Source organism: Numida meleagris, chromosome 2 (assembly GCF_002078875.1).
Source record: "Numida meleagris isolate 19003 breed g44 Domestic line chromosome 2, NumMel1.0, whole genome shotgun sequence".
Lineage (NCBI taxonomy): Eukaryota > Metazoa > Chordata > Aves > Galliformes > Numididae > Numida > Numida meleagris.
This window is the reverse complement of record NC_034410.1, coordinates 26410733-26437988: the sequence shown is the minus strand read 5'-3', so window position 1 is coordinate 26437988 and position 27256 is coordinate 26410733. Positions and strand designations below refer to the sequence as shown.

Sequence of the window (27256 nt, the reverse complement as noted above, 5' to 3'; positions counted from 1 at the left end):
AAATCTGTCAAGACCATCAGTATATTACAAAGAAGGCACAGACAGCCATTATATAATAACTCTTCTGCAAAAAAAAAAATAGAGAGAGAGTCTAGACAATGCAATATTAAAGCCTAATACCTTATTCATCAGCAAAACAGAACACAACAAAAAAATAAAACACAGAGTAATTGTTAGGCTCTGATGTTATCAATGCCCATTCTCCATCATGGGTCTGCCATGCTTAATAACTAGACTGTATGTTCATATATGCATACGTAAACACAAATGCATGTCGTCATGGCGCATCAGAGGCCAAAGTTACAGTGCACTCCTGTTCATCTGAGAGAAAAAAAAAGTCTACAGAGAACTGTCAGGATGTCAGCAGCACTGGCACCCTTGCTCTTCACACATAGACTCAGTGTCTAGTCTCATTTTTAATTTAGCTGACAGATCACTCATACTGATTGATCTCGCATTGAAGCCTTTACCAAATTCAAATGCCCACTGTCTTGATGTAAACCTTTTCCATAGGATCCCCAAGCTCCTGGGTCCAGCTTTGCCTGTGAAATTCCATACAAGCACCAGTGTTCCTTTGTTTGCCTGGTCCCCCCACTGAGGAATCACAACAGGAACTGAAACTGCCTATGGAGCCCTGCTCCCACAGCAGAATAAAATTAATTTTAATCAGAATTTTGCTTCCTGGAAAATTCTGACTCTTCATTCTGATTTGAAATAAAACCTAAATATTTCCATGATACCAACTTTTAGCCAGCGCTGATAATTTAGTTCTAATACTTAAGCACTGGAGCAGCGTCTGTATCTGTAGATGTCTGCAGAAGGAGAAAGAAAGGATAAACAAGCCCATGTAAGAAAGATCAAGATGGTGCAATGACAAAAGCCAGATGTGCCTTTATGTTTCTGGAAAACTGTTTTAGGCTGAGTTTTGTGGTGCACCAATAAGACAGCACTTCAAATGCATTTGGAAAAAAATTAAAGTCAGATAAAATCTTAAGCTGGGAACAGCTGTAAGCCGTGAACTGTCTTGAAAATGCATTTTCAAGATATATGACACTACTTCCTCGCCATTCTTATTATTTTATATTACTTTTAATAGAATTAGGGATGAAGAGGGTAACTTACCCATCCCCCCACCCTCTCATAGAAGAGTTGTGTGTCTTCCTATCCAGCTACTTGCAATTCTATTAAAATTATCTTAATTGAACTCTTCTTTTTTGCTTCATTTGAATGCTTTTCTTATGCATGGAACATTTAAGATTTCATTAGGGAGACCTTCAATTTTTCTAAATGACTTAAAATCTTTTGTTTTACTCTTCTATTTAAATGATTAAGCTGACAAAGGAGAACACTAGGGGAGTTGTAGCAGATAAAAAAAACTTCTACATGATTCTTCTTTCCGTGGAAAGAAGATTTAAAAAAATCCAAAACTGAAAGATGAGCTGAGAATTACATGAGTTGCAAAAATCAACTTTACAGCACTTTTTAGCAAAGTATCTACTTTGCAATTCCTCCCTCTCACACCTACATGCTGATAGTATTGCTACGCAGGATCTCTTAAAATTGTCAAGAAGTCAGTTCACTGGCAGTGATTCTTTGCACAATTTAATTTGTACAAGTTGCACAGCTTTCTATTACCAGCTGCCAAACAGAGAAGTACAACATTTAAATCTGTTAAATAAGAAGCAATATTCTCACTCAAGATTAAAGCACTGAAGCCAGAAGTTGGATCAGATACATTCATTTATCTTTTAAGTGAATAGCTTTATTTCCTAAAGTGAATGTAAATCCCATTAGCTTTCCATGAGATATTTAAACACTGGTCCATTTTGTCAATATACCCAACATACATTCAGCATTTTAGTGCCAAGATCTAGCAGAAGTAACACATCTGTTCTTCCCTCCTGATGCCTTCCATTGGGATACTGGATATACCTTTACAACTGGAACCTTGTTTTCCAAGAAGGATCAGCCAAAACACCTATTAAGTAGCTTATCACATCAGCTCTGAGGTGAATTGTTTTTCCATGTGAGAGAAGGTTTTGTTTATAAAAACAGTATTTCAGTGATATTTTATGTACTCACATATTCACATTTTCCATAAATTACAATGATACTTTGCTCATTTAAGATCCAATATATGACTTTTATACATTTTTTTTCAGGGATACTCAATGAAAGCACTCATTGATCTCAGGTTAATGTTGCAGCACTACATGATCAGTGGTGATTAGTAGAAATAAAGATCTTCTATGTCTTTTTATATCACCATCAGCTGCAAAGTCAGCTCTAAGGTCACCTGATGACATCACTATTCATATTCACACAATCTGAATCGATTCTTCAGAGCAAAATTTGTTTACTTCAGCTAATGAACGGTCAGAGATAAATGAAAAGTATTGTACCTTCAAATGACAGATCCCCAAACAGCTGTTTTAGAACAGTATTATGCTAATGATCAATTTTCTGACCATTAGATTTCAGCAAAGCATTCACAGGCTTAAAGGCAAGACTGCAAATGCAATGGATCAGTAGCCCACATGGGAAAATGTGCGTATGTGTGCACACACGCACAGGCTGAATCACCAGCCATCTCATACAGCTCAGTAATAAAGTAATTGCTCTTCTTGACATTTCAGATGAGATTTGGTTCAGATTCTGTCCCGTCCAGCTTATGTCTCCTGGCAGTTCCTTGCACACTTTCATGCGTCACTCAGCTCCTGCTATCAATCAGCCATCCTAATGGAGTGACCACTGCTGCTGCAAGGCAGCGCCATTGTTTGCAGCTTGCTGTCCTGCGGGAACCCACACCCAGGGACCTGCGTACACTCGTATGCGGTGTCTCTTCAATAACTAGTTGAAATGAACAGATCGAGCCTGGGGGGAAGGACAGGGGAAAAAAAAAAAAAACAGAAAACACCAACACAAACAAAACCTAAACAACCCCTATCCAACAGCAACAAACCTTGTACTGCTGCACTACAGCAATTCATTACAGATCAGGCTCTGTGTCTAGTGAACAGAACTGCTGGAGTCTCACAAGAGCAGCTGTGAAATTAGAGTCAAATTTTCCCGGAGACGCAGTAAGAAAAAAAAATCTGGATTGCTGAAATTAGTTCACTAATTAGTTCATGGACTAAAAACATCAATTATCAAGAAGCATTAACATATTTGAAATTCTACCAGTATCTTATGGCTCAGTATCAAAATATTAGTAGTATACAAAGGCTGCCCAGATCATTTTCCCAAAACACAAGAAGTTATATCCATGAATGTATTTTGTGAAGCCCATCGTAAGCACATCACGTAGTCAGATATTACCCTGTAAGGTAATAGTACCGATAGTACCTATTATTCAAATAGCTCAGGAGACCAAATGGGGAAAAAAAAATCCAGCCAAACATTGCCCTCATTAACCTACAGTGCCAGAACAGATTGTCTGTTGTATGATCACTGCAAATATATTCTGCAGTGTCAGAGATGTTCTTCCATGCCTTATGGATATCTGGAAACTATGGAGGAGCACATGTGAAACACTTAAGTATCTGCTCGTTGTATTTGTTGCTATATTAAATATTTTCTCTCTCCCAGAGTACTTCCCTTCCACCCAGCTTCTAATAATTCCATCACTCCAGGCTATTTTCACTGGCCAGATATCCATTTACTACAAATTCAAGTGTCTACAGAAAAGATACAATTCCAGATGCACTAGCACATGTAACTCTCAAATATATTCTAGTTTATACCATATAAATATTGCTTTTAGAAAACTGATTTGCATTAAGAGCAATGCTTAACTTATGTCTCTTACAGACATTATATCATGAGAAGTCTCTTTGTAGCAAAAGGGCAAGAATATCCACATTTTCAAAACAAAGGGAGTTCGCTTTTTAGAAGTCACAATTTGAAAGATAGGGAATTATTTAGGGAATTTTTGGCTTCTAATACTGGATCCAAGGATTGAGCAGCACATCTGATTTTAAATAAATTACTAGACACAAGCTTGAGGTCTATTACACAAGGGAGTGCATTAATAACTACACAGGGAGATGTGCCTGAGAAATAAGGTTTTCCCAGGCACGTGTTAGAGACTGTATTTAGGATAGAGTTCTCAGCGTACTATTAACAACGCACTCCTACTATCTGAGGAAGATCATATGGTATCGATGAAGACCTCTAGTAGAGAACAGGGTCAAAAACTGACACCAATACCGATACATTTGTACAATAAGCTTCCAATACGTTTCCCAAAGGCACATTGCAATGGTGGATTAGAAGCATATCAAATACTGTCAGTAGAAGAGCTGAATTTATAAATCTCTACTGAGAAGGGCTGAGGGTGCAGGCAGACCACGAGCTGAGCAGGTACAAACCTGCAGCATACCTGGGCAGCACGTTGCTTTAATAGTTCTGTGGTCTATTGAAAAAGCCCCAAATCATTGACTCACTGCTGATAACCACAGGCATAGCGCAAAGGCAGTACCTAAAATAACTAGACAAAGGACTTAAGTAAAATAAAAACAGTTCAGCTTGAATGTCAAAGTAGGCTGTGGCTACCAGGTGGTCACAAGAAGAGTGAGGGGAGGGAAAATGGACTTTGAGCACGGTAAGCCTTCTGTAACTGCTCTGACACAGAGCGGGTTGCTTGTCTTCCTGCTGCTGCTCAGATAAAACATACTCAAGTCCCATATGCTTTATAATCCCAAATGTGTGAACGAGAGCATTTCACACATTCAGAGTGAAAGCCATATACCACATTTTTTTTTAGATATAATATCTGTTCCATTTGAACAGCTAACTGGAAAGCACTGCTCCTCTCTGAGAGGTTATTTTTTACTCCTGGTTGCGTTTGAGTGCTGGTGGTGGAGAGGCCGGGAAGGAAGAAGGACGGCAAGTAGGAAACTCACTTAACTAGGTTACTTTCCTCAGGAAGCCCTCAGGTCCTCAAGCGTAACCTGAAGGACCCGTCCTCGAGGACACGGCTGCGGCCGTGGACACACAGCGAGGTCATGGCACCACCTATTGAAGGAAGGCAGCAGCGCAGCCAGCGTCTGCACGAGGGTTTTCCATTTACAAAAAGCGGGAATCCCCACAAGAATGGAAGATAGGTTGACAGCCACCAATTATATATAATAATAAATTGGCAGTAATTGTGCTGGTTTTTTTTTTTGTGGGGAGGAGGAGGGAGGTTTCTCTTTGGGACAGGAAGTTTTGCGTACTTTGGGACAAAACTCTGCATACACTTCCTCTGCCCACACCTTCCAGCTCCCACTTTAACTGCTCTCTTCAAGGTTACGAAATAACTTTGAGTTGTGTTCAGCATTTCTGCTGCTTTTTTTGAGACAGAAATGGAATCCCTCCTGTGTTAGAGAAGCCCAGATTTCAGTTCAAATAGGATTTTTCAAATATTAGCACATCAAACAGGGTAGTTGTCAGAACACAACATTAGATTAGTGCTTTACCTTTTTTCTTTAAGTCTCAGCTTGCTTCTGTCCTACTATTTTGCCTTTTTGTGTGTGTGTGAGAACAAACTAAAGCGCTAGCGCTCTGCAGGAGCAGGACAATGGATCCGTCATTGCATCAGCTTAATTTCATCCCAGAAACCAAAGAATGGGAGCTTCTAAGAACAATAGCAGCCCTCCCAAAGCCCATAAGGCAACACCTCAGCCCCTGACCACCACAAACACACAACACTACTGAAGACCTGGATCCTAGCACACAATGGCAGAAACATCAAAGCCACAAAGCTCTCCTGATCATAAACTGTTCACAAGTTAGTCTGGCCTGCTGTGTCACAGAGAAGGCTGAAAGGGCCAAAGAAATAGCAGCTCTGCCCTATCTCTGGGCCAGGAGAAGCAGCAAGCAGAAGTGGCTGCAGATGGTGTGAGCTCTAGAATCTACATTCTGCAACAATATTTGGACTTCTAAGGTTTATTTTAACATTTCTTTGCATATTTGATGAAAAATTCACAAAATTGGTGTCAGTATGCAAAGTGAAATAGTTCTTAACTCGTAATAGCACTGATAATGTTGACATGTTTAAACACACTGTAAGGAAAATTCGCTCACAAGTTGAGTGAGCAAATTCAATCACTTAAATGGATCCCCAGGCAGACAGCCAGTAACATTTCTAAAAACAAAATTAAAACAGATCTAGCATTTAAAAAGTAATACGTATCCCTGTAGAACATAAACACACAAGAAATGTTATGAAAAACAGAGTCAGTAGGTTTTTAACCTGTTGTTTTTCAAGACATTACCACACATCAAGGTAACTCTTACATTACTCTTCTGAGCACTATGAGAATGACAGTATTGTGCTGTGGTGGTCAAATGAAAAGTGAGTTAAAGGGAAATTATGTTTATTCTTCTACCTCAACTGTACGGCTGGTGCAGCTGCAAGTATTACTTCTTCCTGAAAACCTCACATGAAAGATACCCATATCTGCAGTCAGTGAAATGTTACGTTACACTAATGCTGAAGCTCCTTAATCAAGTTCTAGTTTTGCTGTATTAGGTGATCGACTGCCTCAAGAAAATTGACTGCCTCAAGAAAAAGTAGCTCCATTATGGAGCAGTGTCAGCTCTGCAGAGCCCATGACAGCTCATTAAACCATGTGGCACCTGCTACCCATAGACAGGAAGCCTGAGTGAGGCATCTCAGCTTTCAGATTTAAGAGGCAGGGATTCCTGGAGAAAGAAAAAATAAAAACAAACAAAACCAAAACAAAGACATGAAGGATCTTTACCTTATCTGACATCAAGAGACTTCCAGCAAAATTAAACATGTGATTTGCTATTTACATGGCCAGACAGACATCATTTTCACACTCGAAGGCAATTAGTGTCATTCATCATTGGTGTACACAAAGTTCCCTCAGGTGAACATATTAGCACAATAATGTCTCCTAGGGATGTGCTCACTTACACGGTCATACAGAAAGCTGTAAGAAATTTTGAGAAATAAAAGGAAAGCAAACTACAGTCAGCCAGAGAAACCTCCAAAATCATTCAGAAATTTATGTCACTATCAGATCTTTGAAACTAGGTTATTTTAAGATGTCAATTCTTTCTCTAGTTACGCTGACAAATCTACATTGCTAGGAAATTTTGGGTCTTCAAACTTGTCCAAATTCATATTTGCTTACCTATTCCTACCTAAATGTATTCTTCACATTCTTCAGAACATGACAAGACAGTAGTTGATATTTGCCTGGTAGGAACTCGTCTTTGCACTCCCCTAACTGCTCTGGCTGGGAAAAAAAAAAACAAGAGAGAAATCCAAACCACATAAATTATTTGGATTGAATAAAAGATTTTCACTGCTAAAGGCAACACAAGACAGGTGGTACAGGTATCACAAGAGCAAAGCAGCTCTTCACAGGTCTTTCAGCTCTTATCTACACATAGTGAAATGGTGCTTGAAGTTTATTGTTCTCCAATTTATAGTGTTCAGCAGAGGGCTTGTCCAAATAGGAAATTCTGGACAACTCTGGGAAGGAAAAAGGAGTACAGAAAAGAAAACAGAGAGCATGATTGTTATTTTCCCCCCCCCATCTTAACTTGCACTTTAAAAAGTTAACTTCTTCCTTTTTTAAAGAAATCCACAAACCAAAACAAAACAGCCCCAAACTCCACAGCCCATGGTTCCCATTAATTGTGCATTAAAGTTAGAGCAGAAAACCAATGTAGCCTTCATAAACATGCAAAAATAGATTTCTCTAGGAGCAAATTTTAAAAAATAAACAAGTGTTCCAAAACATCTGTAACAGATTACTTGTAACATCAGAACATGCTATGAGTGCATCAAATAAAGCCTTGTTCCTTGTTTTAACCTTTGTTAAAGATTAAAGCTTTAAGGCAATGATGGTTTTTAAAAATAACACTGCAAACAAGTGTAGTGAATCTGGCTGGGATGGAGTTAATTTTCTTCACAGCAGTCCTTATGGTGTTGTGTTTTAGGTTTGTGGCTAGAAGAGCGTTGTTAACCTGTTAGTGTTTTTGGCTAATGCTGAGCAGAGCTTGCACAGCACTGAGGTTTCCTTTTTCACTGCCTCCACCCCTTTCCTCCTTGCCCCACAGGAATTACACTGGGGGGGGGAGGGGGGGGAGGGAAAGAATCAGAGAGGGACACAGCCACAACAGCTGAATCCCTACTGAGAGATATTCCATATCATATCACAAGGTCATGCTCAGCAATAAAAGCCTGGGGAAAGTAGGAGAAAGGAGGATATTAGGGGTAATGGTGTTTGTCTTCCCATCCTGAACACCTGCCTGCTGACAGGAAATAAATTTCTGATTTACTTTTGCTTCTGCACACTGCTTTTCTTCACCTATTAAACTGGCTTTATCTCAACCCATGAGTTTTCTTGGTTTTGCCCTTCTGGTTCGCTCCCTCACCCCAGCAGGGCAGAGGTGAACAATCAACTGGGGGAGGGCTTACCTGCCTGCTGGAGTCAACCCATCACAACGGCTTCAGCTTTTGAGTCAGTAACTTCAGTAGTCCAAAGTCAGACAACAGTAAATCATTCACATATGCTGCTTTGCACTCTACTTTATTACAGGCCTAACACATAAAAACATAATATCAAAAATGGTAGATTGCAGAGTTTTTACACCATAGAATGCCAATAATTATAGAAATTGAAATGACACCATTGGAACTAGATGAAAATATAGGGGATGAGGAAGAAAAATACAAAGTCAGTTGTTTTTTTTTAAAAAAAAGATACATGACCCAGACTTTTTTTAAAATAGAAAATTTAATATCATTCTTTGAGTCAAACAATTCTGTTTAGAACCAAATATCCATAGTGAAGTTAAATCCAGATTTTGAACCTCTCAATAATAAGATCCATCATCCCAGTTAACTTGCATTAAGATAGCTTGTGTCTTGCATATTCCCAAATATCCCTTAGAGTGTTTATTTATCATGCTGAAATTGATATTGTTTGCCACACAGTTACAAGAACAAGATTACAATTTTTAAGTTACAAAAATAGTTATAACTCATTAGTATTTCTATACATATTTCAAGCTATTATATGCACACTCTGTACAGTGGATGTTAACAGTGGTTATGTTCACTTAAAACAAAAAAAAAAAAGCAAAACTAAATCACCCATGGTCAGACCCAAAATATTTAGGCACCGTAATGCTTGCATGTATGGCAGTAAACATCCCTATTCACACAAAGCAATAGCAGTTTCCATATCCAAAAAACATACACATCCACATTGCAAGACCCTTACCACAGGGTCTCACACTCTATGCCTTAGGGCTGAACACACTAGCTCTAACTGTACAGATTTCTTATAGACAACAGCTCCTGTCCAACATGCCAACCCAAAGACAGAAAACCAGGTTTGCATGACAAAAGCTTTAGGGGCAGCAGAGCAATTTCCTTCATTACCAGAATCAAAAGAGGAAGATGGCTTCTGGAGTAGACAAATACCAGATGTTTTTGCCATACCCAAATAATTGTTTTTAACATGTTTGGTTGGGTTTTAGTACATTGGCTACACTCATCTTGTTCATCCTTCCCTCTCAGAAGCCTAGAAGCATTGCTAGGGTTTTGGCATTGTTTTTGTTAGAGGCAATCGAAAAATTTAGTTCGGAGGTATTACTGCCACCCTTAGTTATATCTTAACTACATGTCCAGTCCCACTGATGTGAAGGTTCATGTTGGTGCCTGGCTCTGAAACAAGTCACCCATTTCAGAAGATGCTCTGATAACATGCAGATACCCCGCTACAGACTGGGGACAGAGAGGAAGGGAAAAAAGAAAATCACAACTAAATCTCTCATCAGCTCTCCACCTCCCAAAAGGAAGCCTTAAATAGTGAATGGGATAACAGGAAATAACATTATTTTTTCCCAAATCTAGACATCTCTCTCATACTACTTCAAGCACCATCCTTCCCATCATGAGGGCACAACATTTCAGTCTGATGGTTAATGACACCAACACTTCAATCCAAGCACTCAGAAATTCAGTGGTTAGCCACACACTAGAAAGCCTAGTCATGTTTGCAATGAATTGCTATGAAGAAATTTATTCACTTGAAGAACTTCAAGGACAAACTGAAACAAAGTCAACTGAGGCATGTACTTAACTCTCCCAGCACAAGGCAGCAAAACATACCACAATGCTAACATCAAGGTCATGCACAAACCAGAAGTGCATTAAGAACTTCAAAGCTGTACTACACAGGATAAGATATTTAATGCTTGTCTCTACACGGAATTAAGAAGCAAGCAATTGCACCCTAACTACCAAGATGGGTAAAAAAATCTTCAAGTTTGTTTAGTGGCTTCATTCATTCATTTTTAAAGCATAATTTAAAATTAAAATAATTTTGTTCTGTGGGTCAGAGTAGCAAAATAGCTGATGTTCTTACTCATTTAAGTGTTTCATGACACTCTAACCTAGAATTTCAAAGTTTTACAGCTATTGTATATGGAATACATTAGGGTTTTTTTTGGGGGGGGGGGGGATTGTGCCATTGCACTACAATACCTGAACCACTGTTTCAACAGATAACTAACAGAGTTTTATTTTAAACTGCAATAGGTTTTGCTACAGGAATTGCAAGAAAGAGTTAAAGTGAAAAGAATACCAGAAATAAATCCCTTGAAATATAACAATACAATGTTGTCATATATATATTTGATCATATTCTAAGATTAAGGGATAAGTTACAAGTGAAATATTCATCATTTCAGAAAAATAAATAAGTTAATCCACCAGAAAGCATCTTACACAGATGAAAACAAACCAGAAGAGACAATGGCTGAACTTCTGGAAAGAATTTAGAATTTGTACTGGTTGGTCCACATTGAACTGTAAGGCTCACCTCTGTTAGAAAAAAAAAAAATCAATAGAAATAAATACAATGTTATAACAAGTCTTTCATTTGAACCTATTTTTTTCATAGCTTGTTTGCAAAACTATGTTTGGTTAACAACATGCTGAGTGTTATTGCAAGCACAAAGTAACAGGCCTTTGATGCTCTTGTAACTGACTTAATTTGAAGATTATCAATACTACCAGATTCTGCTTTCAGGTAAGAACTCTTAGTTACTCAGTAATCCCACCACAAATTAATAGTGTTTAAATTTCCACCCATTAGGTATCCCAGGTGATAAACAGTTATTACAAACAATATTTCCCCCCCCATATCCATGGAAAGAATAATTCCACTCACCATTTTTTAATTTTAAAGTAGTCAGCATAGAGCATTTTAAGCAGTGGGAGATCCACAGATTAAGTATGCATTTTGCTCAGCATGTCTGCCAAACTTTCAAATGTCAGTCTGAGCTGTGTCACAACCCTACAGAAACAAGTATAAAATCCCTAAAAAACATGCTCATTCACGGAGCATCTGCTACCTACTGTGACCAAGTTAGTACATCATTGTGCCATTCCAGTTATTTTAGATTACTTTTTCTCCTTTGAACAACATTCTGGTTTAAACTGATATCAAAAAAAAAAAAAATCTATCTGCCTAGGGCTGTTTTCTTCTCTTTTTCTACTTCAAAATGAAACAAGAAAAAAAATAAACACAACAAACTCGAGGCTTAACTACTTGGGCATAGAGAAGAAAATACCACTTACTGGTTGACTTCAAATATGACATGGTTTAAGACAGATTTCTTCCCATATGCTCCAACAGAAACGAATCCTTCCAGGTCACATAAAATACTAGATGTTACTTTTCCACTTCTAGCCAGCTTCCTACTTGTCTGGTCTTGAGTTACCAGCTGTATCTTTTCAGACTATCAGAGCAGCTTCTGAATGTGTTGTATCGTACACAAGACTGAACCTGATCTACAGTCTAGGAAGACTAGGAGAGCCAGTTGTGAACTTGTTTGCCTTGTGATTAAAAGACATAATGAAGATTTTTAAATGCCTAGATACAAGAATAACTTTCAAAACATAACTAAAGTAAATCATCAGAATCAATTATTCCAGTACAGAAGTTCTCCGAAACCAAAACTCAACATTTCAATCTTATCAAAAATTATAGGAAACTGACAGTTTATGTTCCAATATAATAGTCAGATTTTCCATAGACATTCAGGATCTCACTGCATTCAGATTTTTTTGTACAGGTTTTCCTCCCCCTTAAAAAAAACAAAAGCCTTACGTAATTGATATGTTTCCCCACCTCCTCCTTTATGTCCACCTAATGAACACTGATGAAGAATAATACAGACATGTAACTTCACCAAATTACTGCAGCAGAAAGGATCGTTAGTTGCAAGAAGTTACTCAGTAGCCTTTTTCCATAGTGTTTATTGCTAATTCATTTTATATAGCTTATTTCCAGGAGATGGGCAGCATAAAAACCACAACATTTCAAAAATTTAGTATTCATTACAATGCAATGTCTCAACAGCACTTTCTTACAGCTTCATCTTATCTAATTCAGAATTAAAACAATCCTGATCTAGTTAATTAAAAAATTTTGCACCTAGCCCTTAGAAAAGTCAGTTTTCACAAGTCAAGCAACTTTGGACCCGAAATTTACAATTCCTTACTGTGTTTGATAGAAACCCCAGAAATTCTCATTGTGCAAACTAAAGCAATTAATATTTTTTATTAGCTTTGTTCTAAGTTAGCATTTATTCTTCCAGAAGGAGTTGCTTTATCCTAACTTACACAACTGATGTGAGCTACGAGCACTCCGGAGATTCGGGTAACTACTGCATTGCTTACTGAGTCTGTGCGCTAAATATACCTACTCCAAAGTATTAGCACTGACAAGTAGCTTAGATACATCAAAAGAATAAAAATGCTGAAGATTTACATCAAGCTGCCCAAACCCATGCTCAAACAGCTTTCTGCTTAGTTCCTAACTACACAATTCTGATTTTAACAGTTGTACTCAAAAATCTAATTGAAAAACAAAAAAGAATGGAATGACACTGTTAAAGCCTTTACTCCTTCATTTTCCAGTCTTGAATTTTTCCTTTGTCAGCAGTGATTTTCGGGGGGATTTTTTTTTTTTTTAACCTTGTTTTAAACCTGGCAACATACATTCTCCTTATAACATCCCAGAGATGGCAGGGTAATACAAACAAGAAAATGCCAGATTCTAGAAGTTGCACATTCAAGTATAGTGTCCTCCACAAGAGCTTTCCTGGCTTTCACAGACTGCATGTCACTTCTGATCAAGTGTAGCGAATGAAAAGTAGAATCCCAAACCAAGGAAATATTGCCACTGGTTTACCAATACTAGCTTCACACCCAGGTCCCTCAAAGTTACCTTTTTACTTAAGTAGTTATACTGCAAGAGTCAAATATCAAGAACTGAAACGAACTTAAAAGTTATGAGTATCAATTCTTCTAAAATGCTCATTAGTGACACATTTCACCTAAACAGACAAATACACACAGTTACTCTAAGCTGATATACCACACTGTAAAGAAAGGTCCCAATTCGGCTCAGAAATCTGTAATTCCCCTCTCCCTCCAACCAGGTAACTTGACAGAAGTGTTTACAGTAACAGAAAGCAAACAGAAGGGGAAAACACAACATTTAACAAGTGCATCTATATACATTTTGAACCTTTTCCCTCCTTGCAATTGAAGTGAACAGGCCTCCAGGTTTCCTATGCCTTACATGCACATATTCTCTCCTTTACAAAGTACCAGTCCTATTTAAAGGATTTCTGCAAGCATCAAGAGCAGTCATTCCACACTAACCAACAGGTGCTTTCACTGCGGAGGCTGAAGTACATTTAAATACTCTGACTGGCCCAGCTGGTAGGTTGTGTTTCCTCCACAGTCCACATACTGGTATCTCTCTTGTGATATTTGCTCAGAGTGGCCGAAGTAGGAGGTTGTCACTGTCACTCTTAAAAGAAAAACACAAAACAGAAGAGATGCTTTGTTTTGTAAAAGGAGATAGAGTCCCCTGTGCTAAAAATCACCACTAGGCTTTTAAAGTTTTAGAACAAAACATGTAACATTAGGAACAAAGTTTTAAATAAAGTTAAAAAATAATACCAGTTAACACTATCTACAGATTTTCCCCATAGGAAAAAAGATCCCCTAAGCATAGATTTTTTTTCCTTAAAGACAGTAAAGCCAAGGTTTAATCACTAATATTTTGTTTGGAAAGGAGAACAGCAGAAACGATTACAGAGCTACACAAACATTGGTCTACACACCACCTCTCCCAGCCCCCCAAAAACAGACAGCTATGGATTCAATCTGCTACAAAAAGCAGACTCTGGCAGAGTACCAAAAACCTTTGACAGCCTCCAGATCATGAGATTTTCAGCAAGTTTTGATTAGCAGCTGATAAATACAAGCTCATAACAAAGTATGTGAGATCACAGGAACTCCACAACCACAGTCCAACTGCAGAGCAGGCACAGTACTAATGGTTGCAACTATTCCAGTATCTTTACATGGTTTAGTGGAGTTACTGGTGATAGGTGGATGGTTGGACTGATCTTGTAGGCCTTTTAGGTCTTTTCCAACCTAGCTAATTCTATCATTCTATGACTATGCTACCAGACTCTATCAAAAGAAATTATCTTTCCACAGTTCAGTTTCAAGAACTAAGGATACTACACTAGAAACTAAATTGATTTCATTTTATAGAAGATATGTAGGCAAGAGGATTAAACATTTCTGAATAATGTTTCAGTGAGGACCTCATGGCTTTTAAAGTTGTTTCCAAAAAGGAAATTTCCATACTTACTGCATCATCACTACTATGTTATGTACTTTGATTGATGCTAAAGTACAGAAGTCACTGCAAAAACAGAAAAACAAACAGCTGTTAGATTTACATCAAACTCTTATAGACAGTTATCTAAAAAGCAAGAATTGTTGCTCCAACCAGAAATTCTACTATCTGTACACATAGAGCCTGTAGAGTCACTAGTAATGACAACTAAAACACTTGCTGAAAAAACACTGTCCAGGAGCATGTACTCAATCTAGGCCTATCTATATGAATATACGGTCTTGCTTTTACAAGTATGTTCACATATGCTTGCTCACATGCAATGCTTGCCAACAAAAATGTCTTGTGAAACAACATCAACTTTCAGAGGTTAGCTAGAAGTTAACCTGAAGACCTACATCACAGCATGTCTTCCCTGGTGAAGAACTCTACTATAAAGGCATATGGGCATCATTTGCTGTGATTTCATTTCACATTACTGAATTTAAATTCAGAGAGGAAATTTTTCCACAAAAGATTAAGTGTTACTCTAGCTTCAGTGTCCTTTCATGTAAGAAAGTCCCAATGTTGTTTATTCTTGCTCCAAAAATATCACCAACTTAAAAAAAAACAAACATCGGGGGTTTTCTAACAGTGATTCATTTCTCAATTATGCAAAGTGAGCTTTGCAGATTGCAACATCAGATACTGCTTTCTTACAAGATAAACTTTACAGACTTGTACTTTCTGAGCTGTTCCTACACATCAGTTACAGAGAGAGCTACAGAAGCATGTACGCTTCCTCTTGAAATTAAGCTCCAACAACTGCTGCAACACTCTCATAGCATTACTGAAGTTAAAGCAACAGTGCAGACCACGGAAGAAGCATTCAGAGGGTGAGCAGATCCACAAGATTCAGGATCATATAACCACTAACTTATACATCTTTAAGAGGTGACAGAAATACAACGTTTTATATTTATTTCAAGTTCGCCTCCACTTCTGTCTCACACCTGTTCCAATTTATTCCAGCTCTTCAAAGCTATAAGGTTCTTTTACAGCTTCCCACTCAAAAGGGCTGGCATCCACAACTGCGCATAGCATCAAAGTCTCAACAGTTAAGAGTTCAGGAGTTAACTTCAGGAAAAGAAAGAGTTAATTTCAGGAGAACTAATGCTTGGTATTGTTAGCAAGATATATTGAGTCATTGTTCATAACTTCTGAAAGTTTATTTGACCAAAGACAGCTTAGAGTTTAAATACAGGTTATAAACACTGCTTACCATCATATACGTATGGTCTGAAGAGTAGAAAATAAAAGCTAGCCTCTAATTCGTAGAAAATTAAACACAGATTTCCTCTACAACAGTAACATGGGAGACTTATTAGTGAGTGTATTAGAGGAATATATTTATGTTCCCACCCCTGAAATAGCTGGTCCATGCTATTACCAGGGCCTAAAATAGTTGAAATGGAGACACCATTCAAAGTGCTGAGCCACGTACAGCAAGCCAGTGTATGAAACCACCGAAAAAATAATACTGTTTAAGTATTTTTCAGTACTATTAAATTCATGCAAAGAATGGCACACCATCTCAGCAGACACATTTCAGCTCTGAAATACATTTCATTTTACAAGAGCACCGTCATAACTTTTAACAAGACACAGGCAACATTTAGAGGCTGGTATGCTTACAACATGTAGCTCATTTCATCTTGTATGACTGTGGGCACCATATAGTCGATCTAAAAAAAAAAAGCAATAAAGAAAATCAACTGAGCAGAATTAGATATGAAGATTAACATACATCCAACTTCAAAAGCCCATCCTATTTACCTGTTTCATATCCAGAGGACCAATGTTGGTGATGTTGTTTAGTCGTGCTTTGCCAATAACTGTTTTTGAAAACTGAACTTGGGCTGTGATGTTCGCTACTTCGACAGAATAATAGTTGTTGTTCGTTATATTTAGTGTGTTCTGTAAATAACAAAAACAAAGAATCAAACAAAAAACTTTAAGAACTTCTCATTCTTTGCATCTTGAGGACTATAAATTTTTAGACTGATGTATAAAACAGTATCTGAAATTATGCAAGTACACTTTCCTGCCTTCTGAGGTTTTCGTGGGGCAAGGTGGAAGGGAACCAACACTCAAGCCCTTTCTCAGGGTTACTTGTACAGTAGTTTGTGCTTCTCAATACATTCAAAACTCTGCTGACGACCTCCTTCCTCTACAAATACTGACAATTTCTTCCTATTCGCAGTTATCCCTTCCAGGAAATTTAATTATGTCAGGACCATTCCTATCATAGCTACTTTGTTTAATTATTTAAAGACACTCATGAAGAATTCCACCAGAAGTATATAGAAAAAACTCCTTAAAGTTTTGAGGTAGGTAGGAAATAATTTTTCTTCAAAATCAGTTTTGATAGATATACAATACCAGTTGCTGAATGGCATTCCTGTATCCATATTTCACTTAAATTCCCAAAGAACTTCAAAATCACAGTTCCCATGAAAACAGAAGACTCAAGAGTAGCCTACAACTATAGCTTTATTAGCTACAGCTCCAGGAAGCACTCACAGCAAGTCCAGCTAGGTTTTTCAAATTGCTCATTGTATCTGCTGGTATTTCTTAAGGCACTAAGTTCACCAGCTAGCCCACAATTTCTATGTATATTAAACTGCCCCAGCAGCATCTCTCATTGCACATATTGCAAACATCCAAACAGATGGACAGTCTTACCGTAATATTTAAATATATTATACGTCTGCCTTGTTCATAGTTGACATAAACTGACTTCACACCAATGTATTCAACATCAATTGAGCGAGGAAACAAGAAAAATACAGCCAGTCCAGAAAGTAGGAGACATACAATTACAGAAGCAGTCACGTAGAGTTTTCTGTGGGAAAAAAATAAAAAAGAAAGCACATTTCAGAGTTAAAAGCACATGGGAAGAAAATAACACACCACTCTTCTTGTTTAAGTGATAAGGAACGTGACTAAACAATACAACTAAGTCCAGCCTCTGTCCAATTTCGACTAGTTTCCAAAGGGGCAGGGGGGGGGAGGGGGGAGGGGAAATTATGCTGCAATTCATGTCTATGTCACAAACAGAGACGAGACTGCTGTATGCGTATTAGAAAATAAGTTCCAAAACATGTGGTTATCCCAGCATTCACAACTTTGAGGTGATGTAAACAGAAGAGGAAAATGTTCATGTGCTTTAAGATAAGCGCTTCCTTTAAAGTTTATTTATAGTAGAACCTTCCTCATTCTGCAGGAATCTTCAGCACGCTATGCTTGTACCACAGCATATCCAGAAAAGAAGAGTAATGCTTATGACTTACTTGGGATTCTTTGTCCAAAACAAATAAACAAACAAAACTTTCTGGGAAAGTGTAGGGAACATCTTAGAACCCCGCTACGAAGCTGCAAATCTGCAATTAACCTACCACAAAAGGAGGAAGGGAGTTTAAACAATAAAAATACACAAATAAAAGGCTCTACATCAGCTGCAGTTTTCTCAGTCAGAACATTAAAGGAATATTTCTCAAATTTAGACTACTGCTACATCAAATTCATCACCTATGTTATTACGTGAAGTTACTGTATTTTTCACATTGTTCTTTTCTGTTTACTACAGAAACACACAAAGATTTAAAACATGTATGTGAGAAAAAGAAGCCCTTAGCACTGTAATTAAACCTTCGAGTAGATCCTAGAAGAAAATAACATATTTTAAAAATATATGTTATGAGAAAGATGAGCTTGTTTATTCTACTAGCAACTCAGAGCTTTAAAAGTTAATTTCTAGGTGTCTTTTTTTGTAGTAGTGGCCCAAAGTTAATACTTTCTCTGATTTAAACTTTAATAATGAAGATGCATCTGCTTAGATCGATTAATATCCTACAGAGAATGATAAATAGTTGCACAATAACCATCGATATTCAGATAAATATGGATATGAAGACACGATGCAGTATTACCAACTTCACAAGACACAGTTTGATGGTTGTATGCACATCTATTAATAAATAACTCTCTCAAGAGCTAGAGGTGAAGACTGATAGTACAAGCAGAGTTCTTTCAATACCAAATGCAAGAAAAAAAGTCCAGTGATCAAGCAAAATCACTATCTCCTTTAAATTGCTAAATTTTAGCTAGAAGAGAACGTGAATACTGTAGAGTCATGTATCACAACTATTAACTTACGTTCTTCTTGGCCTCAGTCTCTGATCACTGTATGGAATTAATGCCACCAGCTGGTTTTCCTGCCCTAGAAATAAAAACAGTTTCAGAATTTAAACAAAAAGAGTCATTACTTTTGTAGTTACTTCAAATAAGGAGTGGCCTTTACAGCTTCACAGCACTGAATAAGGATGAACATTTACATTGCAGTTAACGACTCAGGTAGAACATTGCTGTAACACGTGTACCCATGTCACTTTCTGAAATAACAGTACGGATACCAACACCAAAAGGAAAAAACCCACAAAGCTGACAAACACTAAAACAGCAACAAATTCTGCCTCTGTGCTGTACTCATACATAGGAGGCAGAACACCTCAGGTACTTCCTTTACTCTGAAGCAAATGGTGCCAAACAGATTTCAGCTCTCTATGCTAGACTACAAAGTCACAGGAGAAAATATTCAGAAGCTCAGACAGCAACAATTGATCTGGAAGGCACCGTGCATCAATTCTTCAGCAAATTAGAAAGTTAGGTTTGTTTCAAAACAAATGCATGTTTTGATTTGGGTGGCTTTTGCAACATGAGTTGCACATACACTGCATTCTGGGAATCACTGCTACATACAAGTGCTTTTCATTGGACTGAACTGCAGCACCCTAGAAGCCAAAGAAGTGGAGTTGCTCCAAGGAACAAGTCACTTCACTAGACAGCATTTTCAAAAGGTGGATATCATTACAGCAGAAACCAAAGACACAAACACAGAGGATCTATTGAAAAACACATGGATGATACCTGTCTTTATGTATTTTGTGATTTGCTATACAAAAAGATGTGATTGAGATTCATCTATACCAGCTCACAGAAGCCTCAACAGGAACTCTGACCTGCATTTTCAGTCAGATGCAGAATTTGACCAGCACTGTCACTTAGCTAATCAATCATGCAGAAGCGATTTCAACCTGAATCACAAAGCTGACCCTTCGCTAAGCATAAAGTAGTATAAAACATCAACCTTTTAAACAGCTCTACCAATTTAAAGCAGATTTTCAGCTCAGCAACCTTATATTGAAAAGTTAAAGCTGTCCAAGTACCAAAATGCAATTTGATGTGAGTATTAAACAGTTTAATCATCATAGCCCATACTGCAGTCTTCCGTAACAGTCACGTACTGATCCAGAGAACCCTTAATTTCTCATCTCTCCCCTCAAAAAACCCAAATGTGATTTTTTTCTTGAAAGTACTGATGAATAATTAAAAAGTCCTATTTATTTTGATAAACCATCTGACGTTCCAGTTTCAATCAAACTATGTAGTTACAATTGATGAAAAACAAGCATTTTTAATATTCACTGCCAGGTGTTTAACAAATTAAATAGTTTGTATCCAAAAATCTTCCAGTCAAAGAAATAAGGTTTTGAACACAGGAATCCCGCTATTATGGAATTTTACCTTGCACTAGAATGAGTAAAAATTGCCATTAGTATTATTAAATATTTCAAGTAAGGACGCAAACAAACTTCCTTCTCTGCAGTCTTTTAGTTGAGATATTTTTTGTTGCATAACTTCACCGTACTTCCTATTTGATGAATTTAGAAGTACTCAAGGAATACATTGTTGTATAACATTTAACAGCTACTACATTCTCTTTTGATATTTGCAACTGTTTAAATATCCTGTGACCCAACACTTGCCTCAGAGGGAGACAAGTTATTTGTAAAATAGATGAAAACTTAATCCAGCAGAAGCACACTTATCCATGCCACCACCCCTGTACAGCAGTCCGTTTTCCCAAGTTGCAAGTTAAAATCAATTCTGTGAGCTTTTACAACCAGTATTATGACTATTTTGGATAAGAGTTCTAACAAAAACAAAGCCTTCCATCAGTTCCTCCCCCAGTAAAGGCAGAAGGCTGTGCCTCAGCACACTGCATTCACCGCTCTCTTGGGCCCAGTTTCAGACACCCTGCATTTCCCCTTAGAAGGTCAACTTCTAAATAGCTATACAGGAGGATTACCATACAGGAAGGAACTGTGATAAAGCAGAATGTTTATTCAATGAAAAGTGAACAACGAAGGCAACAAGTAAAGAAAATTGTCAATCACGAAGGCAAAGATGCAACGTGCTCCTTCCTGCAGCAGCCAGAGAATACGTGTGTTTCCATGCCCCAGCAAGGGCAAATGGAGGAAAGGGAACATGAGGGAAAGCACAGTGCACTGAAAACAGTGAGGGCAAAAAAATGGCTATGCACAATCAGGGAAAGGTGCTGTAGGGAAAGCTTTCAATTTCTCTCTGCTACACAGCAAACCAAGATTTTAATTTCCCAGATGCTCTTAAAAAAATCCAGTACCTTGCCTATCAACATCCTACAGACAGAGCCTTTCCAAATATTAACCTGAAAATGCGGCTTCAAGTAAGTTATGACTCTGGATGAAGTTTGACATGCACAGGTTTCACCTGTCAAACCAGTTGCTCAAGTGTTGAAAAACTTGACATCTCAGCATTTTTGTTTAAAATACATCTGCACTGAAAGCATTCTTTTTCAGCAACAGAAAGACAAGGGACATCCCAGGCATGCCAATCATTCTGGAAAAGCACATTATGTTTTAGAATATGTTTTTCAAACAAACATTTCTGAGCTTTTGTATTCAGTATACAGCTTTAAGAAACAAGCAATTCTCCTCTAACTTAGAGCAATATCCAAAGCATGATCTAATAAGTAGAGCTGAGTGTTATTAACTACTGACTTCACTCCCTCACCAACACTCACCCACCTGTTTTCAGAAGCACTACTTGTTACCCTAAAACAGCCAGTAACAAAGCTTTTACCTCCAGTGGCCTGCTGCCCTTATGCCAATACAACTGGCAAGTAAGGGAGGAGAAAGATTGCATTGCTCCTCGCAAGTTTTGCAGTACTTAACCATATTTTTATTAATTCTGATTTTTTTAAATGAAAAAATCAGATCAGCTTTAATTTATACAGGCCTACACACTTCTTCACCCCACGTCTAGTGATATCTAAATGTTCTCAATTCTTGCAATTACTTTTGCAAAGTTGTGTATCTCTTCAAATAATTTGAAATTGTTACTTAAAAAAAAGATACATCAAAATGTCTCAAAAACAAAAGGTCAGCAAATTCAACCTGCAAGAACTAGGGATTAAAGCAGAGAAGCAAGGCATGCTGCATTGCATAGACAAGAAAAGAGCTAGCAGGTGGTAGTCAAAGCTGATTAGATATATATTTTGTTCTCACAGTGTAATAACAGTAAAATGCTTAGTGCTAAAAAGAAAAGATGTCTACAAAATATCTTTACTAGAGAGTTATTTGCTGAGGCTTACTATAGTTGCTACTGCACACATCTATGAGGTAAATTTATGGGTTAAAAAAAAAAATGAAGGGAACTTACCTCGTGGAATTCTTCCCGTTCCCTGGCAGGTAGGACAAGTGACACTGTCCCTTCCTGTGAATTCCACGTATGGAAACTGTGACACATCCCCACATCTGCCATCTTCATTGTGTGATTCTGAGTGAACTAACCCATTCCTCATATTATCCGACACCGTACCTCCATCATAGCCATCTTCCTTACACGTATGTATCGGTAGATGAGAAAGAGATTTCCCCATTTCTAAAATAAAAGGCAAAAGAAAGTTCTTCCATGGAGAACAATTCAAATATGTCTAGCAATTTATTCCTCTGTATCAAGTAACTATTAGCCTACAATCATTACTCAGACTAGGCTCCTATTTACTTCTGTTGTGTTTAGATTCTACAAGACTTGCAAAGTGTTAGGGCCCAATTAAGCTGGAGTCCATCTCAAACCAAGAATCTGATCTACTGGGGAGACCCATTCAGATGCTCAACATACACAGGTTAAACAAGGGTGGATGAGAGGCTCCCAGGGCAGAACAACCAACTGCTGGCAACAAGTTAAAGCAATCAAGCAGCAATGGACAATCAGCCACAGGACACACTGATCTCTATGTAACAACTTCAGGACCTAACGTGCTCCAGAAACCAGGCTGACGATGTTCAGCAGAATCTGCACATGCAACTGAGCCAGTTCTAATAAGTTTTTTAGGGCAAACGTGTCCTGAGAACACAAGATCAGCTATCAATCTCCAAGCCAGAAATACAGATCTTCAAGTGTTTAAACTGATGATTTCTTTAACACAGAAGAAGACTGATTCACAGTAAAATCAAGGGGAAAAAAAGTGAGTTAATGCTGTCAATATATAGCATCTCTAAAAGCCTAGTAAAATATCAACCACAAAAACAGTTTGTATTACCTATGTGAACTTCATAATTTTCTCACAAATGTACCTCTCCAGCCATGCCACTGAAACTACCAAACACTTGAAACCAAAAGCCACAATGAAGAGACAGAAACGGCGACCTTCCTCATTTGCAACAGGTGTGAAACAACTCAAAAAGAAAAATGTCTGTCCAGGAATGGCAGTCAGTTGTCCAGCTTAAACCCGTAACACCTTTTGATTACCCAACAGACACTAACCACCCAGTTCACTGATGTCTTGGAGAACAGAGGGATTGAAAGTGAGTATGCAGAACTTCAGTTTTTCCATTGTAAGTGGAATTTTTGCTAGTAATTATCACGCTGGCTCACCAAGAAAGGAAGCACAAGAAAGATCAAGAAAGCAACGCAAGTCACATTTCTTCAGACCAACCACTCCAGACAGAACAAGATCTGAAGTATGGTGATGGTAACATAAGCCCAGCATTAATGCACTGCATTTCCACAAAAGCTAGGTGAATGTAGGAGGAGAAATGTAATTCAGTTACTGCCAGTGGGTCCCAGTTACTGTTTCAGCAAACAGGCTGTATTTTATTATTATTTATTATAAGGGTAATAAAACCCTTACAAGAAGGGAAACCACTTATCCATTTGTTGCTACAGCAATTTTGAAACATTCTAAGTTGGGGAGCCATTCAGTATAATAGAAATTATTGAACTGAAAATTGAAGCTTATGAGCTATGGAAAACATCGTCCAGCAAAAGCAGCTGAAGTTATTCCATGCATGGTTTTGCTTCCTATTATCCCTGTAGCTGACCTACAACCTTTATGCTTCAGAATTCAAGTCTTGCAGCTTAGGTAACAGCTGTCACATGTACAGATCAGTCCCTGGTCCTGCTGCATTACAACTTCATTCAATTTACCTATTCTACTGATGGGAGACTTAGGCTATGTCAACATTAACAAGCAAAGATAGAACAATAAAAACAACGCTGTAGAAGTAAAAACAGTTCTTGAGGATCCAACACCCACTATACATGATTTTGTGAGTTTTATTTCATACTAGCTCTAGCTGAGACTGAACAGCCACCAGCAACTGAAGCACATCATCTAGTTTTAGTTTCTTTCAACAGGAAGAGAGTTCACACACTTTCTGATCACACCATGATGTGAACTGAAGAGCAGCAAGCAAGGATAGCTGCAAATTCATTTCACACCCTTGATTTAAATTAAAACAGTAATGCAGATGTATCCTTCATTGCCAAGCACACATAAACTTCAATAATTACAATTTAATAGCCTTTTTCTACCACCAGTGATTTAGGAGATTAATATCCCATTTTACAGATGAGAAAACCTGCAATTTCAAGTGAAACGCATTCCTCCAGTATGCTCTTTACCACTCCTGAACCACACAACAAGCATTGAACCTCTTAACAATTGACTAACACTTAAGAACACCTCATTCTTTTATCCAGTGCTTATATGTTGGACAATAGTTCTGAGAATAAATTATCTTTGTACCTAACAGCTTCTATACTGTCAAAAAATTCTCACATCCTACTTTGTTATCTTAACAGCTGTGCTGGGACCCAGTCTCTCCCTTGTAACTGATGCATATGCTCCAGTCTCCTTAAACTTCTGTAGAGTTTCCTTGAATTCAGAGTTTGTCAAGAGAGAGCTCTGCAAATTAAGACAACAATGTTGTGATAAGGCAGTTTTGTTTAAGACTTCTACCTTCAGATAGCTGACACTTGTGCACCACAGAACACAACACTGACAAAACCTAAATAACGGGTAAAGCAAATAAAACAACCACATCCTGAGCTACGTGCAACACTTATGAAACTCCCTTTTAGTTTCTGAGCTTGGTGAAATCTTATAGAGTTTAACTTCACTGATGCCGTTCTCCAAAGGAGGAGTTAGGATGTCATTCCTACTTCCTATATGCAAATATACAAACTTGAGGCTAGAAACCTACTTATTTTTCATAACAAAACAAGGCTCCTGAGCATGGCAATTCTCCCTCGGTCCATCAGCTGTGGCTGAATCATTGCTAGCAATCAAAACACCGAGAAGAGGCACGGCAATGACTTGGCACTCACAAACATGCTCCGCGCGGGCAGGCACGTCTGGCAATGCACAGCACCAAACTGCCCCTCACCAACTCTTCAGCGATCTGTCCCTCTGTGTCCTTTGCAAGACTGGCGCTTCCAAAAATTAACAAACAAGCCAAGACCCTTCCCGACACCCGCACGCCTTCCAGCCGGTAAGCCCCGCAGGCGGCTGCTCTCGCAAACATGGCGAGATCCCAGCCCGCCGAGCACGGCGGCCGATCACCACGGAGCCGGGCTCCCCCGCACCCGTGACCAGGGCTCAGCGCCAAGGGGTCTGGGGCAGCTCGGCCAAACACCGTTCTGCCGCGGGTCTGCCCGCACCGCACAGCAGCGGCTCTCCGCCCGCCTCCGGCCCGGCCCCAACAGGGCCGCAGAGCCCCAGGCCGCGCTCGGCTCGGCTCCCGCACCAGGCCCTGCCGCCCTCCGCCTGTTCCCGTCCCCACCTGCTCGGCAGGCCGGGCCGGGCTCCGCCAGGCACACAGAAACAGCAGGGCCAGAGGCTCCGAGCGCGACGCAGTTTCCCCGGCCCTAAACCCAGATCCGGGCCGTGCGCAGGCGCGGGGGGCGGTGCCGCTGCGGGCGGGGAGCGCTTCGATGGCGGCTGCTGCGCGGCAGGTGCTAAGCGGCCTGCTCCGCGCAGGCCGGAGAAGGCCGGGTTGCTGGGTGGGCTTGCTTCCTGTTATAGTACACACTGGCGTTATTTTCTCTTCTCTGTTTGATCGGCGGTAGTGGAGGTAAATTACCCCAATGCACTCCTGTGAAAACCAAGGGCAAGGAGAGCTGTGACAGGCCAGCATAAAGACAGTAGGAAAGAGGCACAGTGCCTGTGTCAGGGGCGGCCATTTGGTTCTGTAACTCACTTCGCGTTTTACAAGGATCTTGCACAACCCATGTTTATTCAGGGCATGAGCAGTGAGATGTTTTCCAAGCATTTTGCCGGAGCAAAATAAAGTGTATTGGAATGGAATGAACTTCAGGTTGTTGCTCTCCCTGTGTGCCTGCAGCTGGTCCGTGAAATGGCTCCCCAGGGAGACAGCTCGAGCAGCGTGGGGCAGCCAAGGGACACGAGGCCACGCAGAGGGGCACGGCTGGGGATGAAGGAGTTTGGAGGGGCAGGGAGGAACTCAGCCCAGCTTGGGAGCCTCGGGCCAACAGCAGAAATGGATCAGGCCTGGGGCTGCGGGAGGGAAGGCCTGGAGGAGGCCACGTACCAAAGTCCAAGGGCAAGTGCAAGGGCAGACTTCAAGGGAGTGGATAAGGAAGTCATCATTATGATGGCATGGGGTGAGCATGAGGACAGGGCATGGCTCCAGGCTGCTCCGGATGCTGGGAGGGGGCAAATGGCCTTCAGCACCAGTCCAGAGCTGCTGCAGGTGTGAGCCCTGCTGGCAGTATTGCTCATACTGGGCTCTGTGTCCAGGAAAGGAGAGGCAAAGAAAATAACTCACCTGCAAAAATATGCACTCAGAAAAAAAAAAATCTGCATGTATCTTGACCTGTGCTAGTGTCACCCCATTTATTTTCTTTAACCTTGGAACTTTATGGTGTTTTATGGAAGTTTAAAAGATCTTGTTTGGCAATCATCCTCACTCCTGGTTAGCCAGTTCATGTAAAGGAGAGGCCTGTGTGCTCCTTGCTGGTGACTTCACCTCTGCAGTCAGACATGGTCAAGCATCTGAAAGTAGCAGCAGAGCTGCCATGTCATGGTCCTTGTCCCTCTTGTGGACCTTCAGCCAAGACTTTTGCCAGTCTTCAAGGTTCCTGAGGTCCCCACCAAAGCTGCCAGTGCAGCATGGTTGGCCACGGTACTCTGTGGGTTCCTAAATGCAAAATTATTTGTGAGAAACTTTGAACAGAACCCTGGCTTGTTTGGAACTTACATGAACATGACATGTTCTGCAGCAAATGCCAGATGATGTGAATTTGGTAAGCCTGGTTACTGGCTTCACTGGCTATTGACTTTTGGTTCTCTCTCAAGTTTGATCCACATCAAACAGTATCAGAGTTTC

General features: G+C 39.3%; 1 protein-coding gene across 2 annotated transcripts; it reads right to left on the bottom strand.

The window, feature by feature from the left end:
* On the bottom strand, positions 10481-25828 carry TMEM106B (transmembrane protein 106B). Of its 2 annotated transcripts, XR_002435227.1 has the most exons (9): positions 25691-25828; positions 22284-22505; positions 18900-18963; positions 17427-17586; positions 16518-16658; positions 16377-16426; positions 14715-14768; positions 11205-13859; positions 10481-10855 (listed from the first exon to the last, which is right to left on the bottom strand). XR_002435227.1 is itself a non-coding variant. In XM_021387221.1 (8 exons), the coding sequence occupies exons 2-8, from the start codon at positions 22501-22503 to the stop codon at positions 13721-13723; spliced, it is 828 nt and encodes a 275-aa protein (XP_021242896.1). In that variant the 5' UTR covers positions 22504-22505; positions 25691-25828; the 3' UTR covers positions 10481-13720. The 2 variants fall into 2 exon arrangements, 1 of the variants encoding a protein (XP_021242896.1); XM_021387221.1 differs by having other exon boundaries at positions 10481-13859.